The 16,140-nt window shown below is 58.1% G+C and overlaps 1 protein-coding gene across 2 annotated transcripts in view; it reads right to left on the minus strand.

The window, feature by feature from the left end:
- The window catches only part of Kcnq1 (potassium voltage-gated channel subfamily Q member 1), a 285,785-nt gene that overhangs the window by 39,899 nt on the left and 229,746 nt on the right, over nt 1-16,140 (minus strand). For both annotated transcript variants that reach the window (XM_042672583.1, XM_042672584.1), the window contains exon 15: nt 16,043-16,104. In XM_042672583.1, the coding sequence (XP_042528517.1) occupies nt 16,043-16,104 (62 nt within the window). The remainder of the gene's footprint in view (nt 1-16,042; nt 16,105-16,140) is intronic.

Genomic DNA, 16,140 nt, shown 5'->3' on the forward strand with positions numbered 1-16,140 from the left:
GCACCATGGAGAAAGAGGGCCCATTCATGGTGTGACTGCTGCGGTCTGCAGGCACGCTAGGGCCCGCCCCGGGGTTGGCTGTCGCCGGGCAGTGGGGCGGGGGGGGGGGCTCCAGCACCGTCCCCTCCCTCGGCCCCTCCCCACTCAGCTCCCCCCCCCCCCCCCCCCCCGGGGCTGTGGCTGAGCCTCGTAAATCCCTGGATGCTGGAGAGAACCAGGTGAGGCCCAGAACAATGTGCCATTGTCCCCCGTGGGGACCTCTGCCACCTCTTGCCACCAGCCCCCGTGCTGTAAAACCTCTCCCCACCGATCCAATTTCGCCTCTCCGGCCCTGGGGGGGCCGGGCCCGGGCGGCGGGGCTCCACACAGAAAGCATTTATGGCGGGATAAAGACGGCCTTCATGCGCACCCAGGGCCCGCGCTCCCCCCGCATCTGTCAGGTGGTGTGGGCCGCAGGCACAGCAGCAGGGGCTTGTGTGGGGCCCCTGGCATCCGCAGCAGGGAGCCTCGGCTTCCTGGGCCTCCTGCCTGTGACTCCACTGGGCCGGGCCCTAGCTCAGCCCCAGCACCAGGCACAGGGGTTTGCCATGGTGGAGCTGAGGGTCCGTGGGGTGCACCCTGCCAGGAGCGGGAGACGGGGCACCTCCCAGGCCCAGCCAGAGGCAGTGGGCTTGAACTCAGGGCTGGAGTGCCGTCCATTAGCGTTCCCCGTTCAAGGCCGGAGCTCTACCTTGAGCCACACACTTCTACTTCCAACCTCTTAACGGTTCTTAGAGATAAGAGCCTCCGAGACTTTCCTGCCTGGGCTGGCTTTGAACTACAACCCTCAGATCTCAGCATCCTGAGTAGCTGGGATGATAGGTGTGAGCCACAGTGCCCGGTGTGTGCCACGTCCATGTGCTGGGGAAACCGAGGCTTTGGAGCATCAATCCCTAGAGGCCACTGTGGGCCACAAAGGTGGAAGAATAGGCCACACAACACATGCCCGCAGCCCTTGGTGAAAAAGTTACCAAACCCCATCTTCACCAGCAGGCTGGCATGCCGGTAGCCCTCAGTCACCTCGGATACTTTGAGGTGGACTAGCACAATCATGGCTGAGGTCGCCCCGGAAAACACACGAGACTCTAAAACACAACCACACAGAGCCTTGGTATTCGTGCTCCAGGGTCCAGGGCGATGCCTCTGAGGACGAACTGCACATGCTCAGGATGCAGAGTCCAGACTCGGTTTCCCCAGAACACTGTCCCATTCCGCTGCGGACCGGTGGCCCTTCAGCAGCTCTGAGTTTCCCAATGTTCCTCTGGTCCTTTCCGGCGTGAGGTCACGGCCGTAACGTGGACCTCACTCACCGGGCATCGTGCGCTTTTGGGGGGCAGATTTTCACCAAGTGGAGGAGAGGGTGACACCCAGCGGATCGCATGAGGACAATGCAATTAAAGGCGCTCACAAGAACGCGGCGGCCACGCAAGGCACTGGCAGCGCCTCCACATTTCCTTTTTTTTTTTTTTGTCAGTCCTGGGGCTTGAACTCACAGCCTGGGCACGGTTCCCGAGCGTCCAGTTTTGCTCAAGGCTAGCACTCTACCCCTTGAGCCACAGCGCCACTGCCGACTTTTTCTGTGTATGTGGTTCTAAGGAATCGAACCCAGGGCTTCATGCGTGCATGCAGGCACTCTGCTGCCGAGCCACCTGCCCAGCCTTCTTTTTAGGAAAAAAAAAAAAAAAAAAAAGATTATTTTTGATCTGGTTTGGTCAAAACTGCGAGTCATAAATCTGTGTTAAAGCTGGACTTAGGGGAGTACAAAAAGGGCTAGAGACGTGGTTCAGGGGGTAGAGCGCCTGCCTAACCAGTGTGCGGCCCCAAGCTCAAGTCCCAGTGGCCCCCCCCACCCTCCTGCATACCGCCCCAAGAATAGTAAGAAGAACAGTTTTGGGGCTCACAGGTGTGGAAACCACTGGGAGCCCACGTGACCTGAGGCTCCCTCAGAGTGAGCTCTGCCGCACCTGCTTAGCCCCGCTGTGGGGGGCACTGATGTTGGGGAGCACTTGGGAAATGGGAGCTGCAAAAAGTCTGGGCCAGGGGCTCGGGAGAGCCCTGTCTCACCAAACAGGCAAGGTGGTCTCACTAGGCTCTTTTTTTTTTCAATACTGAGGCTTGAATTCAGGGTCTCATGCTGGCTCACAGCTGGTGTTCTACCACTTGAGAATGCTTCCAGTCTAGCTTTTTGCTGGTTATTTTGCAGATGGAGTCTCCTGGACTTTACTGCTTGGCTGACCTTGAACTGTGATCCTCTATTCTCAGCCTCCTGAGTAGCCACGATGACAGGCATGCACCACTGGTGTGTGTGGAGTAGAACAATCCCTCGCCCTGCAGAAATGGGCGGGGCCGGCGGGTCTGAGGTGCGGTGCGGTGGGGTACAGCGCCATCACAGCGAATGTGCCAGGTTCTGAGCTCCACAGCCGGCCAAGGTGGGGAGGGACGGGGACACTGAGGTTGGGGGGGGGGGGGGAGGGCCTCGGACCGGTGTCCTCAGCTGGCGTGGAGACGTGTGGGAGGTGTGGCACATTTCGCGTGGGAGCCCTGGAGCCCGCCCACCATGGCAGCTGAGCTGAGCTGTCATGTGGCGTGGCCTGGCTCGGCCGCCTGCCCACTGGCAGCAGCCGCTGCTTTGGGCTTGTGGGAACAGCACCCTGACCGGCTGGGTCTTCATTTGCATGATAATCCGCTCAGGGCCTTCCAGGAACAAGGCTTTCCTGGATTCTCCACCTTTAGGCCTCCCAGTGCGAACCTGGAAGAACTCCATGCATCACAAGCCTTGCTGGGTCCCGCTTCAAGCACAGCATGAACTCAGATGGACGCACCCTCCAGCCCCAGGACCCTTGCACAGGTCTTCACAGGGCACCTAGCCTGGCTCCCCGCCCCCGCCCCACTACATGCTGTCACTTCACAAGGGAACACATGGCGTCACAGGTCATCCTGGCCTCACCTCCTCTCTGTGCCAGGAGCGCCAGGGTGGGGAGCTGGGGAGCTCGTGGTGTGGGTGTGGTGGCTTGCGCTCCCGTTGGGCTGGGCTGGGAGGTGAGCTGGGTCCTCACCAGGTCCCTGTATCCTTCACTCCTTCTGCTGAGCCTCAACCTACCAGAGTGACCCTGCCACAAATGGGGGGGGGAGAGGGCACCTCCTCCGGGCAGAGCCAGGCCTTCTGCTGGCCCACGTCTGCCCACCCCAGCCCGCCTCCGCCTCTGCCCCGCCTCCGCCTCTGCCCCGCCTCTGCCTCTGCCCCCGCCCGCCCCCAGTCTACCCTTCAGTTGCTTTGACATGCCCTACTGGTTCTGGAGCTCAAACCCAAGGCTTCCTACTCTTGCTAAGCTTTTGCGCTCAAGGCTGGTGCTCTACCACTTGAGCCACAGCTCCACTACTGGCTTTTTGCTGGTTAAGTGGAGATCAGAGTCTCATAGGCTTTCCTGCCCAGGGCTGGCTTTGAACCAAGCCTCTCAGATCTCAGCCTCCTGGCTTCAATCTTTGGTCCTCAGACCTCAGCCTCCTCCTGGCTTTGAACTTTGGTCCTCAGATCTGCGAGCGGCTAGGATACAGGTGTGTGCCGCTGGCGCCTGGCACAATCTCTTCTTGAGAGGCCCAGGTGAGTTTGGGTAGACGGAGCTCTGCCCCCTGCCACCGCACGGTGCCTTTCTCCCTCCAGGAGCTGTGTCTTTTTTGGGTGCGGGACCAGGGGCTCTGAGCGCAGACAGAAGATCTGGAGGTCAGGGCGGCCTTGCAGGCGCCCCACAGCCTTTCCTAAAGCCCAGCGAGAGGCTTGGGCCACCCCTGCTTCCTGGGGAGGCCACGGAGGAGGGGTGGCGTGGTGGCGGCGGTGGGGGAGGCCCAGGGAGAGAAGCATGAATGGATGTGGGGCGGGCGGGAAGGGGCGGGGCGGGCGGGAGCGCCTGCCAACCCAAACAGCCCGCGCTCAGCCTCTGCCCGCGCTGATCCACAGAACTTTCCATCAGCCTCGGAGGCAGCGGAAGGCGCTTCGCGCGGCCAAATAAACAGCATTCGTTCACACAGTGGTGCAATGTAAAGCTCCTCAGCGGCCACGCTGTGGACGTGGTGTCCGGGCCGGGGGCGCCCCGCACCTGTGGGCTCCAGGCCTGGGAGTGGCGGGGGGGGGGGAACGCGCCCAGGCTGTGCAGCTTTATGGAGGGCCTGCTAGCATCCACCTGCCAGCCGGCTGCCCGGAGAGAGGGCTGCGCGCTGCCCTTAGAGCCCAGGACTCCGTCCTCCCTCCCCAGGGCCCAGCCAGGTGACACTGTCCCCCAGGGTCCCTGGGCGCGTGGCGCAGCGGTGGCCCCTGGGTGCTGCCAGCTGCTTCTCTTCGGGCCTTCAGGGCCCGTGGTTTCTGGAGCCTCGGGGCGGGGGTGGGGGGGCAGGCCAGAGCCAGCCAGCTGCCCCTCCGGGGCCGGGAGAGTGGAGGGCTCCGGGCTGGAGCATCTATTTTTGGCTCTGCAGAGCTGGCCAGTGCAGCCTGCGCCCGGGCCCGCGTGCGGACTTGAAAAAGGAGCCCATTTTGACCAAAATACATGTTTTTCTGAGGTTGGCTCAGGCAGCCGAGGAGGGCTGGCCGCACGGGCAGGGCTCGGGGCTCGGCCGACGGTGTCTGTCTACCTCCCTGATTACAGGTCCCCAGCCGCCCGCCCAGGCCTGGCGGGTGCCCACAGAAGGTGACAGAGCCCGAGCTCTGTCTCCGAAAATGCGCATTTCCTCTGGCCAATATTTGAGGCCTATAAATAGTCCCTCGGGAGGGATGGGGAGGGGGGATCCCCCCACAGACTGGAGAGGGGAGGCAATGGGAAGGATGACTCTTGGAGGCTGATGATCTATCGTCTAGCAGGGAAACTGAGGCTGGGGTCTGGGATGCCTGTGCAGGGCCCCATGGCAGGGTTGGGGCAGAGTCTGATGCCTGCTCCTGTCTGCTGACTTACCACCTCCACACCGTGGGCCACCTGGGCCTCCCTGGAACATTCCTGCTCTAGAATGTTCCCTACTGCTGGCACCATGGGACTCTGGCTCGTGAGTCCTCTGGCCTAGCAGGGGATTGGCACTATTTCTCTAACAGCACTGGGTGCTGAGTCCAGTGCTCAGTACTCATGAGGCCTCGTGGCCAGCCCATGAGGCCAGCGAGTTCCAGGGGCAGCACTAGCGCAGGGGAGATCCAGGCCTAGCCAGTGCACAGTGACCGGCGGCGTGAGGCCCGGCTGCATGCATCTGTGCGCATGTGTACGGGTGCGTGTCAGACATGGCAGAGCTGGACCAGAGCCACGAAGGGCTGGACCGGGCCTGGGGCTCCCCTTGGAATGGGGTGAGGGGCACAGGGTTGCTTTGGCACCGGGCTGTTCCGGGCTGCTGCTTAGGCCCCAGGGAGGCCGGCAGGAGGATGCGCAGGCCGGCGTGCAGCAGAACCAGGTGGGCCTGGGGCGGGTGGGGCTGGCGGACATTTTGCTTCCAAGTCACCGTTTGTGCTTTGGCCTCTCTTTGGCCTGTGGTCAGCCACCATGTCTACTCTAAGCCAAAACGAAAGGCCCCTGTGCCTCAGTGTCCCTTCTAAGCACCCCACGCCGGGGCCCCCAGGGCCTGGGGCACACAGAGGCGGCGTCTGGCCACTACACCTCACCATTGGCGCTGGGTATCGGGCCTCCCATGCCTGCCATTCAAGGAGCTCCAGGGGCTCGCTCCTGCCACCGACAGCCAGAGGCGAGCGGTGGTACTAGGGTTTGAACTCGGGGACTTGAACTTCCTACACGGCGGCCCTATTGCCTGAGCCACACCCTTTTGTGCTTCCTTTTACTTTTTTTTTGTCAGTTGTGGGGCTTGAACTCTGGGCTTGGGTGCTGTCCCTGTGCTCTTCAGCTCAAGGCGAGTGCTCTACCATTTGAGCCACAGCGCCATTTCCGGTTTTCTGGTGGTTTATTGGAGATAAGAGTTTCATGAACTTTCTTGCCTGGGCTGGCTTTGAACTGCAATTCTCAGCTCTTAGCTTCCTGAGTAGCTAGGATGACAGGCGGGAGCCACCGGCGCCTGGCTTCCTTTTACTTTTTAAATAGGCATCAGCGTTTATGCCCAGATCAACCCGGACTATGATCCTGCTCTTTATTCTTTTCCCATAGCTGGGGTGACAGGTGTGTACCACCACGCCCGGTTATTTGTTGAGATGAAGCCACTCTCCCCCAGTCTCCACTCCCCAGGTAGCTGGGATTACAGACGCGAGCCGCTGTACCTCGGCAGCTGCGAGCCACCCAGCAGTGATGGTGTCCTGCCAGTGCGCTAGTCCATGCTCTTCCTTGGGCCGCGGGTGGGAAGGCGGGCAGATGTGGGTCCCTCGCGTGACCACGCCTGCCATGGTGCAGGTCCCCCGCTTCATGTCAACATCCCGGGGCCCCCAGGGACACCCCATGGCTGGTGGCCGTGCAGGGTCTCCTGAGAGGAGGCTGCAGAGCCGGCCACCACGCCCCTGGTCAGACCTCAGGCTGCGCTCAGGAGGGAGCGTGGCCCAGCCATAGGCCTCAGAGGAGCAGCTGGGACCGAGGCTCAGGGGGCCGGGCGGGGGGTGCAGCACCCAGCGGGGCTCAGGGTCAAAGGAGGCTCACATGACAAAACAGGGCTTGTGTGGTTTGACTGGAGGACCAGAACCTCTGGGCTTCCCCACCCCCGAGACCACGCCTCAGGACCTTAAAATAACTGGCTCCCGGAATAGCACATGAATGATGCTTCCTCGGGGAGTCCTGCGACCGGGGGTGGGGATGGGGGGGGACAGCAGCCCCGAGGGCGCAGGGGTCTGATGGGGGGGACAGCAGCCCCGAGGGGCGCAGGGGTCTGATGGGGGGGACAGCAGCCCCGAGGGGCGCAGGGGTCTGATGGGGGGGACAGCAGCCCCGAGGGGCGCAGGGGTCTGATGGGGGGGACAGCAGCCCCGAGGGGCGCAGGGGTCTGATGGGAGCGGCGGTGGGGCTGGGCACGGCCAATCAGCCAGGGTGTCACCCTCCACGGGGGGGGGGGGGGGGAGTCAAGGTGGCTGATGGCCGCTGCGGGAAGAGCGGGATCTGGGGTGGTGGGGTCTGGGCTCTGGGGCTCCAGTGGAGACCAGGAGCTGTGTGAGGATGGAGCCCGCCCGGTGGTAAAGGGGTGTGGAGACCTGGAGGCTGCCCAGACTCCCCACCCCCCGCGTTTCCCCCCACACACAGCACAGCCACCAGGCTGTGTGCTTGAAAGACCTGGAAATGCTGCTTATTGGAGTCAACCATTTTTTTGATTTGTGCTGGAGCTTGAACTCAGGGCCTGGTGTTCTTGCTTGGCCCTTTGCTCAAGCCTGGTGCTCTACCGCTTCAGCCACCCCTCCACTTCTGGGTTTTGCTGGTTCATTGGAGATAAACCATCCCAAAGACTTTCCTGTCCGGCTGGCTTTGCACCACGATCCTCAGGTCTCAGCCTCCTGAGTCCCTGGGATGACAGGCGTGAGCCACTGGAAGTCAATTTTAAGGATGTAATTATAACCGGCAGAGACGCAGACCCCTGGCTGAGTTGTGGGGGAACTTTTCAGAAGCACTAGACGTAGGAATCTCTTCTCCCTGTGTGTAAAGTCTATAAAATCTAAATGACCACATGCTTGTCCCCAGGCAAACGTCCTTTGGAATTGAGATGGTCCCTAAGTCTCAAACCACCAGCCCTTCTCTATGAAAGAGTTCAATGCCAGCGATTCCTGCAGGTTTCCAAGCTGACTATCTGTCGACATGGTGGCTGTTGGGCTAGACTGGCTAACCTGCTTCACTCGTTTATTTCTCTTGTTTTATTTCAGTGACACAAGTGCTTGAACTCAGGACCTCACACTTGCTAGGCACTGCAGCAGCTGAGCCATGCATTCAGTCCTAGTTTGTATTTTGTATTTTTTTTTTCCAGTCATAGGGCCTGAACTCTGGGCCTGGGCGCTGTCCCTCAGCTCTTCAGCTCAAGGCTAGCGCTCTACCACTTGAGCCACAGCACCACTTCTGGCTTTTTCTGTGTATGTGGTGCTGAGGACTGGAACCCAGGGCCTCCTGCATGCGAGCAAGCACTGCACTGAGCCACCTTCCCAGCCCTCGGTCCTAGTTTGTATTGTTATTTTCAAGGCAGGGTCTTTTATGCTCTGACTGGTCTGGGCTGTGAGCCTCCTGAACGAGGCTCCCTGTGTCCCTGGGGATGACAGGCTTGTGCTATTATGCCCAGTCATTGGTTAAGATGGAGCATGAAAAATTTCTTCCCCTAGGCTGGCTTCCAACTATGATCCTCAGATCTCAGCCTCCCAAGTAGCTAGGACTACAGGCGTGAGCCACCATGCACAGCCTGTTTCTCTTAAAAAGTGATTATTGAGATTAAACCTGACCTCATGGCTAGCACACTCGGGCTGAGTCAGAGGTGGTGGAGCTGTGGGCTGGGTGGGGACCCCCAAAGTGCCTCAGAGCATTTGGTATTCCAAGCTTCGACCCAGGCCCAGGAGGGAGGTCTGAGAGCAGAGATACCCCCAAAAGCTGGGCCCCACAGAGGCTCAGCTTTCAGTGTGAGCAGAGGCAGGACTCTCTCCTGGGAACACACAGGGCAGGCGGCCCCTGTCTGGGGAAGGGAGCAGTGTTGGCTGCAGGAAGCCGGGTCCTGTCTATGGCTGGGTCCTGGTCCTCTGGGAAGTAGAGGTCTGGAAAGCACTGAGCCTAGAAGGCCCCGACCCGGCTGGGTCACCGCTGCACCCCTCCCCCAGCATGAGAGGGAGAACAGCAGGGCTCCTCCTCAATCCCAGCCTCACCCCACGCCTCAAAAACTCCCATCAAAACCAGCACCCCAATTCTAACAAATGCAGAGAAGACAGATGCCATGGAAAAGAACCAGACTCCCATCAAAACCAGCGCCCCAATTCTAACAAATGCAGAGAAGACCAACGTCATGGAAAAGAACCAGCAAAGTAAAACCAAAGTAAGAAGACTTTCCGTGCTGGACTGAAGCGAGGGGTCTACACCATTTCTAGAACAGGCTTTGCCGGTGGCATTGTCGATCACGGCCGAGCCCCACGCTCGCCTGCTGGGTGCTAAGCCGCGCGTCTTCTGAGATCACTCAGCCTCTGTCTCAGAATAAGCAGGGCGGGGGGGGGGGGGGGGGCACGGCTCAACCTGCCAAGCAACTGGAAAAGCCAAAACTCAAAAAGCTCAAACACACTACTAGGCACAACTCAAATAAAGCAGAAATCACATCCAAGTGTCCGCGAGCTCAATGGCTTCACACAGGGAGTCAGCTAGACACACGGCGGAAAGATCAACCAACAGAGACACTTGCGCATCTGACATCCACGTCGGAAACCTGCAGTCAGCTTCCCCTTGGATGGATGCGAAGACGACATGTTCACAAAGCGCAGGGCGTGGAAGCCAGCACGTGAGAAAGCATCAGGCCCCACGGCCACATGGGAGTCCCCTCCGAGCAGGAGGCTGGTTCTCCACCCCGTGTCACTTCACGTATTCTACCACATTCGCAGAGGGGAGAAACAACACACAGTCCTCCTGATAGAGGAGAAAACCCTCCATCACAGCACCAAGGACCCGGTAGAGCTCTGAGTACCTCGTGCCGGATGGAAGATGGCGGAGACCTGCAGCCAATGTTCACTACATGGGGAAGCAGAGGATGGAATGAGGGTCCCTGAGGCCTCTACTCATCCACCAACAGGTTGCTACAGGTCTGAGCCTGTATGACTGGGGGGGGGGGGGAGAGGGAGGAAGAAAAGGAGGGAGGGAAGAAGAAAAAAAGGAAGAGGAAACAGAAGGGCAGGAATAAGGAGGAAGAAAGGAAGGGAGGGAGGAAGAAAGGAAGGAAAAGAAGGGAGGGAGAAAGACAGCAAGAAAGGAGGAGGAAAAAACAAAAGGGAGAAAGTAGGAAGGGAGAAAGTAAAGCTGCCTCATTCGCACACTAGTGTCATTCCATGTGTAGAAATCCACAGACATCAGCAGCAACGATGAAACTACTACAATGAGGAATAGCAAGTTTACAGTTGACAAGCTCCACATAAGAACCAACTGCATTTCTATGTACTAGTAATGAACAAAAGTAAAAATCAAGAGACTGATTCTATTAGTAGCGTGACAAATAAGAATGGAAGTGAATTTAACCCCAAATGCACCATTTATACATCAGAAAGTACAACGTGTGACTGAAAGAAATTTAGGTAGATCATGCACATGCAGAAAAATGTACTATGTTCATGAACTGTGAGAGCTCATTTTATTAGTATGTCAAAGTTTCCCAAATGGATACAGAGCTTCAATACAATGCCCAACAAACCCTAGCTAGTTTTTCTGTCTTTTCTTCCCTCTTCCTTCCTTCCTTCCTTCCTTCCTTCTTTAGAGGGGTAAGGATCGGCAACTTGTTCCTAAAATTCATAGGATAATTTGTATGCATTTGGAAAGAGTAAAACAAGTAGATTTGCAGGGCGCTGATGGCTCACGCCTGTCATCCTAGCTACTCAGGAGGCTGAGATCTGAGGATCACAGTTCAAAGCCAGCCCGGGCAGGAAAGTCTGTGAGACTCTCATCTCCAATGAGCCCCCAGAAAACCAGAAAAGGCGCTGTGGCTCACAGTGGTAGAGCGCTAGCCTTGAGTGAAAAACTTAAGGACACGCCCAGGCCCAGAGTTCAAACCCCACAAGGACGACAAAATCACCACCACCACCACCACCATCACCAAAACCAAAAACAAGCAGCTTTACACTCGCTGACTTCAAAGCAACAGTGGCTCCTGCATGGTTTCAGGACTGAGCGGCTTCTGCTGACCACACAGAAGGGGTGGTTCTCGAGCGAAGCCCAGCGCTTGCGGCCAATGGCCTTGACAAATGCTTCTGCGCCACCACATCGTTTCTTATTTATCCACCAAGTAAGAAAACAAAGCAGAAAAATAAGAATTTGACTTTACGATATACCTCACCCCTGAATCACCTCAAAAGCAAACATAAGCTTGAACACAAGAGCTAGTACTATACAATTTCTAAAAGGAAAAAAATAGGAGAAAAATTTCATGACCTTAGACTATGCAAAAGAGGGCTTAGAACACTAAAAGCATGGACCATACCAGAAAAGAGACACTGGGCTTCATTAAAATTAAAACCTTCTGTGTCTTAAAAGACGCAGCTCAGAAAATGAAAAGACAGTCATAGAACAGAAGAAACGATTTGCAAGTCATACATTTGATAAAGGACTTGTATCCAGAACATTATTAAAAAAAAAAAAAAAAAGCTCTCGCAACTCAATAATAGAACAGACTACTTAATTAGAAAATGCGCAAGAGAGTTGAATAAACATCTCCCCAGAGAAGACTCTGAATGGGTAATAAGCACATGAAAAGTTGTCCAGCATCATTAGTCATTAGAGAAATGCAAATCAAAACCACAATGAGATACCATTACACCCTCAGAACTGGGTGCAGAAAAGACTAACCAAGCCATCCGGTGGTAAGGCTGTGGAGGGAGGGAGGGAGGAAGGGAGGGGCAGGAGAGGGAGAGAAAGAGGGAGGGAAAAATGAAGGGAGGGAGGGAGGGAGGGAGGGAAGGAGGGAGGGAGGGAGAGAGAGCGCCAGAGCACATTCTCAGTTGCTGGAAAAACAAACAAATAAAAAACTTTTAGAAAACCAGTTTAGGAATTTCTTAGAAAGTTTTTGCAGAATTTCCTCTCCAGCTTTGGGGTACACACTGAGCAGATAAAGACAGGTCAGGAGACACAGAGGATTTGCGCCATGGCTCCAAGCACAGCCCTGTACCCCAATACCAGTGGGTATGCCCCTCCTACAAGCGCACACACACACACACACACACACACACACACACACACACACACACACACACACACACACACACACACACACACACACACACACACACACACACACACACACACACACACACACACACACACACACACACACACACACCCCAAAACTACTGGACAAAAACTGACCACACATCTTGCCCTGAATCATAGCTCAACACATTCCCAGACACTGATCCCACACAGAATATTTTTCCTGACAACAGAGCAATGTTACTAGAAAGTTCTGCTGCGGTTCATAGTCATTGTGGGACCTGCACTGCTACATAACCCCAGAGATAAACAAGAGACAATGCAGGTCAGAAAAACACAGAAGGGAGTGAAAATGAAAGCTAAATTGGATTGACTGAATCACAGGGTGTAGAAGCACAAGCCTGTAAACCCAGCTATCAGGGAGGTTGATGTGGTATGATCCGAGTTCAAGGCTAGCCTAGTCAACATAGGAGAAAAGAAACAGTGGGGAATTCTGTTTGAGAGGTATTTTAGAGGACAAATTTATAGCCTGAAATGCTGTTAATAGCTATAATTCAGTCTCCTCCAAGGTCTTGGTAAAGGTACAAGTGAGCCCATGACTCAGAAGCCAGAGAAAGCCGACACATTAAACACTGAATAATAAACAGGCACCGGCACATCGCAAACCAGGGTGCGGTGAGTGGACACTCTGAGCTGTCACCAGCAGAATGAGACTCTGTACGACCTCAGCTCTGTCCTCTACACAGTGACTCATGCCTGGAATACCCGGTACTGGGGAGGCAGAGAATGGGAGGATCAAAGTCTGGGGCGAGCATGGCCGAAAGCTAGTAAGACCCCCATGCTAACAAAAAAGCTGGTGTTACAGTGTATGCCAGTGCGCTCAGCTAGCTACCTGGACTGAGGTTCAGCCCAACAAAGGTCATGAGACCCTATCCAAAAATAATTGAATTAAAAAAGCAAAAAACAAAACTGAGTTGTGGCTCAAGGGGTAGAGCAAATACCTGAGTTTAAGCCCTGGCACTGCTATTTTTTTTAAACGTGTGTGCGTGTGCGTGCATGCGCGTGTATGTGTGTGCGTGCGTGTGCATGTGCGTGTGTGTGTGTGTGTGTATGCACTAGAACTAGGGTGGGCGCTGTCTCTGAGATTTTTCACTCACAGCTGGTGATCTACCTGCCAACTTGAGCCACAGCTTTGCTTCTGGCTTTTTTTTTTTTCTAGTTAATTTGAGATAAAGAGTCTTACAGACTTTCCTGCCCTGGCTGCCTTTGAACCAGGATCCTCCGATCTTAGCTCCTTGAGGAGCTATGATTATAGGCCTGACTACCTGCACTCTGAGCTCCACGTACTGGCAGGACCTTAGCTTGCAAAATGAACAGGGCCCCACATCCACATCAAGTCTGAGGTAGGCGGGGCCGGTCCCGGGAAGCCCCAGGAGCACTGGCCAGGTGGGTGCAGCCTCCCCCGCGGGTCTGCAGACCACGGGGGCCACCACACCCAGACTGTCCTCACCCGACAGCCACCTGCAGGGCAGAGGGGTGCGCGCAGGGCAGCGCCTAAGGATGCCTCTCCCAGGATGCCTGCACAGGGCTGAACGACCCCTCCCTGACCCCCCAAGCACTGAGAGGCCACTGTGCTGCCGGGCCTGCCCCAAAGCCTCAGTTTCCCCGCTTGTAAAGAGTGATTTGTCTGGACAAATAAGACAAAGCTGCTGGGGAAGAGCAGACAGCCTCCCGTCCTTAACCACGCACACGGAGGCCCCCTCCGCCCCCCGCGCTGTGAGGAGGTTGTGCGGTGGAGGTGCGTGGGGTGGGCACTCGGGGCGCAGAGGCGGATAGAGCGCCCGGAGGATGAGAGGATGGTGCCAAGCAAGGGTTCTTGGGACATTTGCAGAGAGGGGGTCCTGGGGTTCTCCTCAGGATGTGTCTGTGGCCTGGCGTGGGGAGCAGGGCACCCAACTAGAGACACGGAGGCACGCCTCGGTCCAGCACAGCCAGCCACTGTTGGTACTCCTCTCGAAGGGACACCCCGTTCCCCCCTTCCTCCCCTCCCTGTCCATGCTCCCTAAGCCAGCCATGAGCCCCAAGGCCTCGCTCGCCTCCCGCCTGCCTCCCGCCTGCCTCCCCCCACCCCAGGTCCCCTGGGGCTAGGGCAGCCGGCTGCGGCCTTGTGTTCCTCTGGCCGGCAGCTCAGCCGGCTCTGCAGGGAGGGGTGTGGCGAGGTGGGTAGGGCTGGCCCGGTTGGCCAGGAGGCTGGCACTGGTGCTGCCGTGGACCTGGTGCCCAGGGATTTCCTGTCCCCACCTCCGGAGGTCAGCAGGACAGCGCTCGGGCTGCCCGTGATGCTGATGGCTGCGTTGATAATGGTGATAACGTGGGGCCCAGTCCGGCTGCTGTGCCCTCTGCATCCAGCAAAGCCCTTTCCCAGGCCTGTCCCCCCCCCAGGGGTGGGGGCGGGGAGGGCACTGGCTGAGAGCGGTCAGGCAGGCTGCCACCGGAGGACCCATGCTGGCCCTTGGCTGCCTGTGTGTCGGCGGCTGGATGAACGGCCAGGGTCCGGGCCTGACCCCCGGGCTCCGTGTGATGCACGGTGCCGGGCAGGGGGCTCACCCTCGGCCCTTGCTGGCAGCTCCCAGGGGGCTGAGCCCGGTACGAGGTGCAGCGCGCCCCGCGCAGGGTCTCCCCGGATCCGCGGCAGCCTGGCTTGGAGCCCGGGGCCGACCCGGCCGCCAGGGCTCCGTGCCTCTGTCCAGCCTTGTTCCCGAACCTTGCCCTGGGGATAGGGACTCTGGAAAACACCGCCTTTTGTTGTAGAGCACAGACGAAGCGTGGGCACACCGTTCTGCACCCCAAGGCGGCGCTGGCCCTGCCCAAGCCCACCCACTGACTGTGATCAGCCCAGCGCCAGGTCCTCCTTCTCAGACCCCCCCCCCACCCCAAGAGGCTACTGGAAGCCGTGTCCCAGCCTGGACGGACAACTGCTTCCCACGCACACTGCCTCTGCGCTCAGGGGCGCCTGACCCCTGGGCGTGGCTCCCCCCGCTCTGCGCTCAGGGGCACCTGGCCCATGGCAGTGGGCAGACTCCTTTCCTTGATGCCTCCAAATGCCTGGTCTGGTCCTTGGTACCGGGTGAGGAGCCACCATGGGGGGCTCCCGGCTGCTGAGGGCCAACCCAGATCTCAGCTTCCATCCTGCCACACACACTCCCTCTCTTCCCCCTGGGTCATCCACCAAGCAATACTACTACACTGTGGGGGCCCGAGTGGTCCCCCAAAGTCGACCCTCAAGTGCCCGGTGGGCTGAGCCGGCTGTGAGGCCTCAGTGGGGTCTGGAGGCTGGCCTCCCCCTCCACTGCACCCCATTGTCTCTCTCCAGCCTCCCCCTCCCCCCAGCCTCCAGGCAAGGGCTGCCCCCACGCCCTGGATGGGCTCAAGAGTAGGGCCTCTTGTCCTGCATGGGGCGGGCTCTGCCTGCCCACCTGCCCAGCTGCGGCCCTGATTGGAAAGGGGCCAGCAGCAGGCGTTGCTGGGAAACGGAGCACTCACCCTCCCCACCCAACTGAAATTCCACTATTTTTAGCTTCTGAATTGCTTTCAGATAACATCCAAGTAGACGGAGGAGCCCGCCTCAGACCCCAGAGACTTCGAAGGCAGTAGTGGGCCATCAGAAAGGGCCTTCAGGGCCCTAGAACCTTCCATGGCTCATTAGGGATGCTGTAGGAGTAGGCAGGCTGGCTGGTGGGTACAGAGCCTGGCACCCTGGGGCTCAGCGCAGGTGCTCTGTGGTGCCCTGGGGTTCGGGGCACCCAGGCAGCGGGATATGGAGGAGCTACCCCGCACCTGCATGCCTCCCAGTGCTAGGTGCCCTGACCACGCAGGGCGGAGAACCCCAGGGAGGGACGTGTGGCCACGTGGTGTCACTTGCCAGTAAAAGCATCACTCATTGGACAATTAAACTGCTCAGTGGGTGCTCAGCCAGGCTGGGTGGACCAGGCTCCCCTCAGAGCGCAGTGGGTGGAGAGACCCCACGCATCCCCGTATGCCCAGCCCACATCCTCCACACACGCTCGGCGCTGAGAGGGGCCGTGGCTGACGGCCTTGGGGGCGCTGGGCCGGCCCCGAGGGAGGATGGTGCCATCACGACCGGCCCTGGGTCGCCCCACAGCCCACAGCGGGCTGCGCGGTGAACCTACCTTGTCTTCCATCCGGTGCAGGCGGGCGCCGATGGTGTTGCTGCCTCGGTCTTTGCTCTTCTCTACGAGACAAAGCGCCTGGGTCATGGATGTGTGGG

Source organism: Dipodomys spectabilis, unplaced genomic scaffold (genome assembly GCF_019054845.1).
Source record: "Dipodomys spectabilis isolate Male_0828 unplaced genomic scaffold, ASM1905484v1 ptg000728l, whole genome shotgun sequence".
Classification (NCBI taxonomy): Eukaryota; Metazoa; Chordata; class Mammalia; order Rodentia; family Heteromyidae; genus Dipodomys; species Dipodomys spectabilis.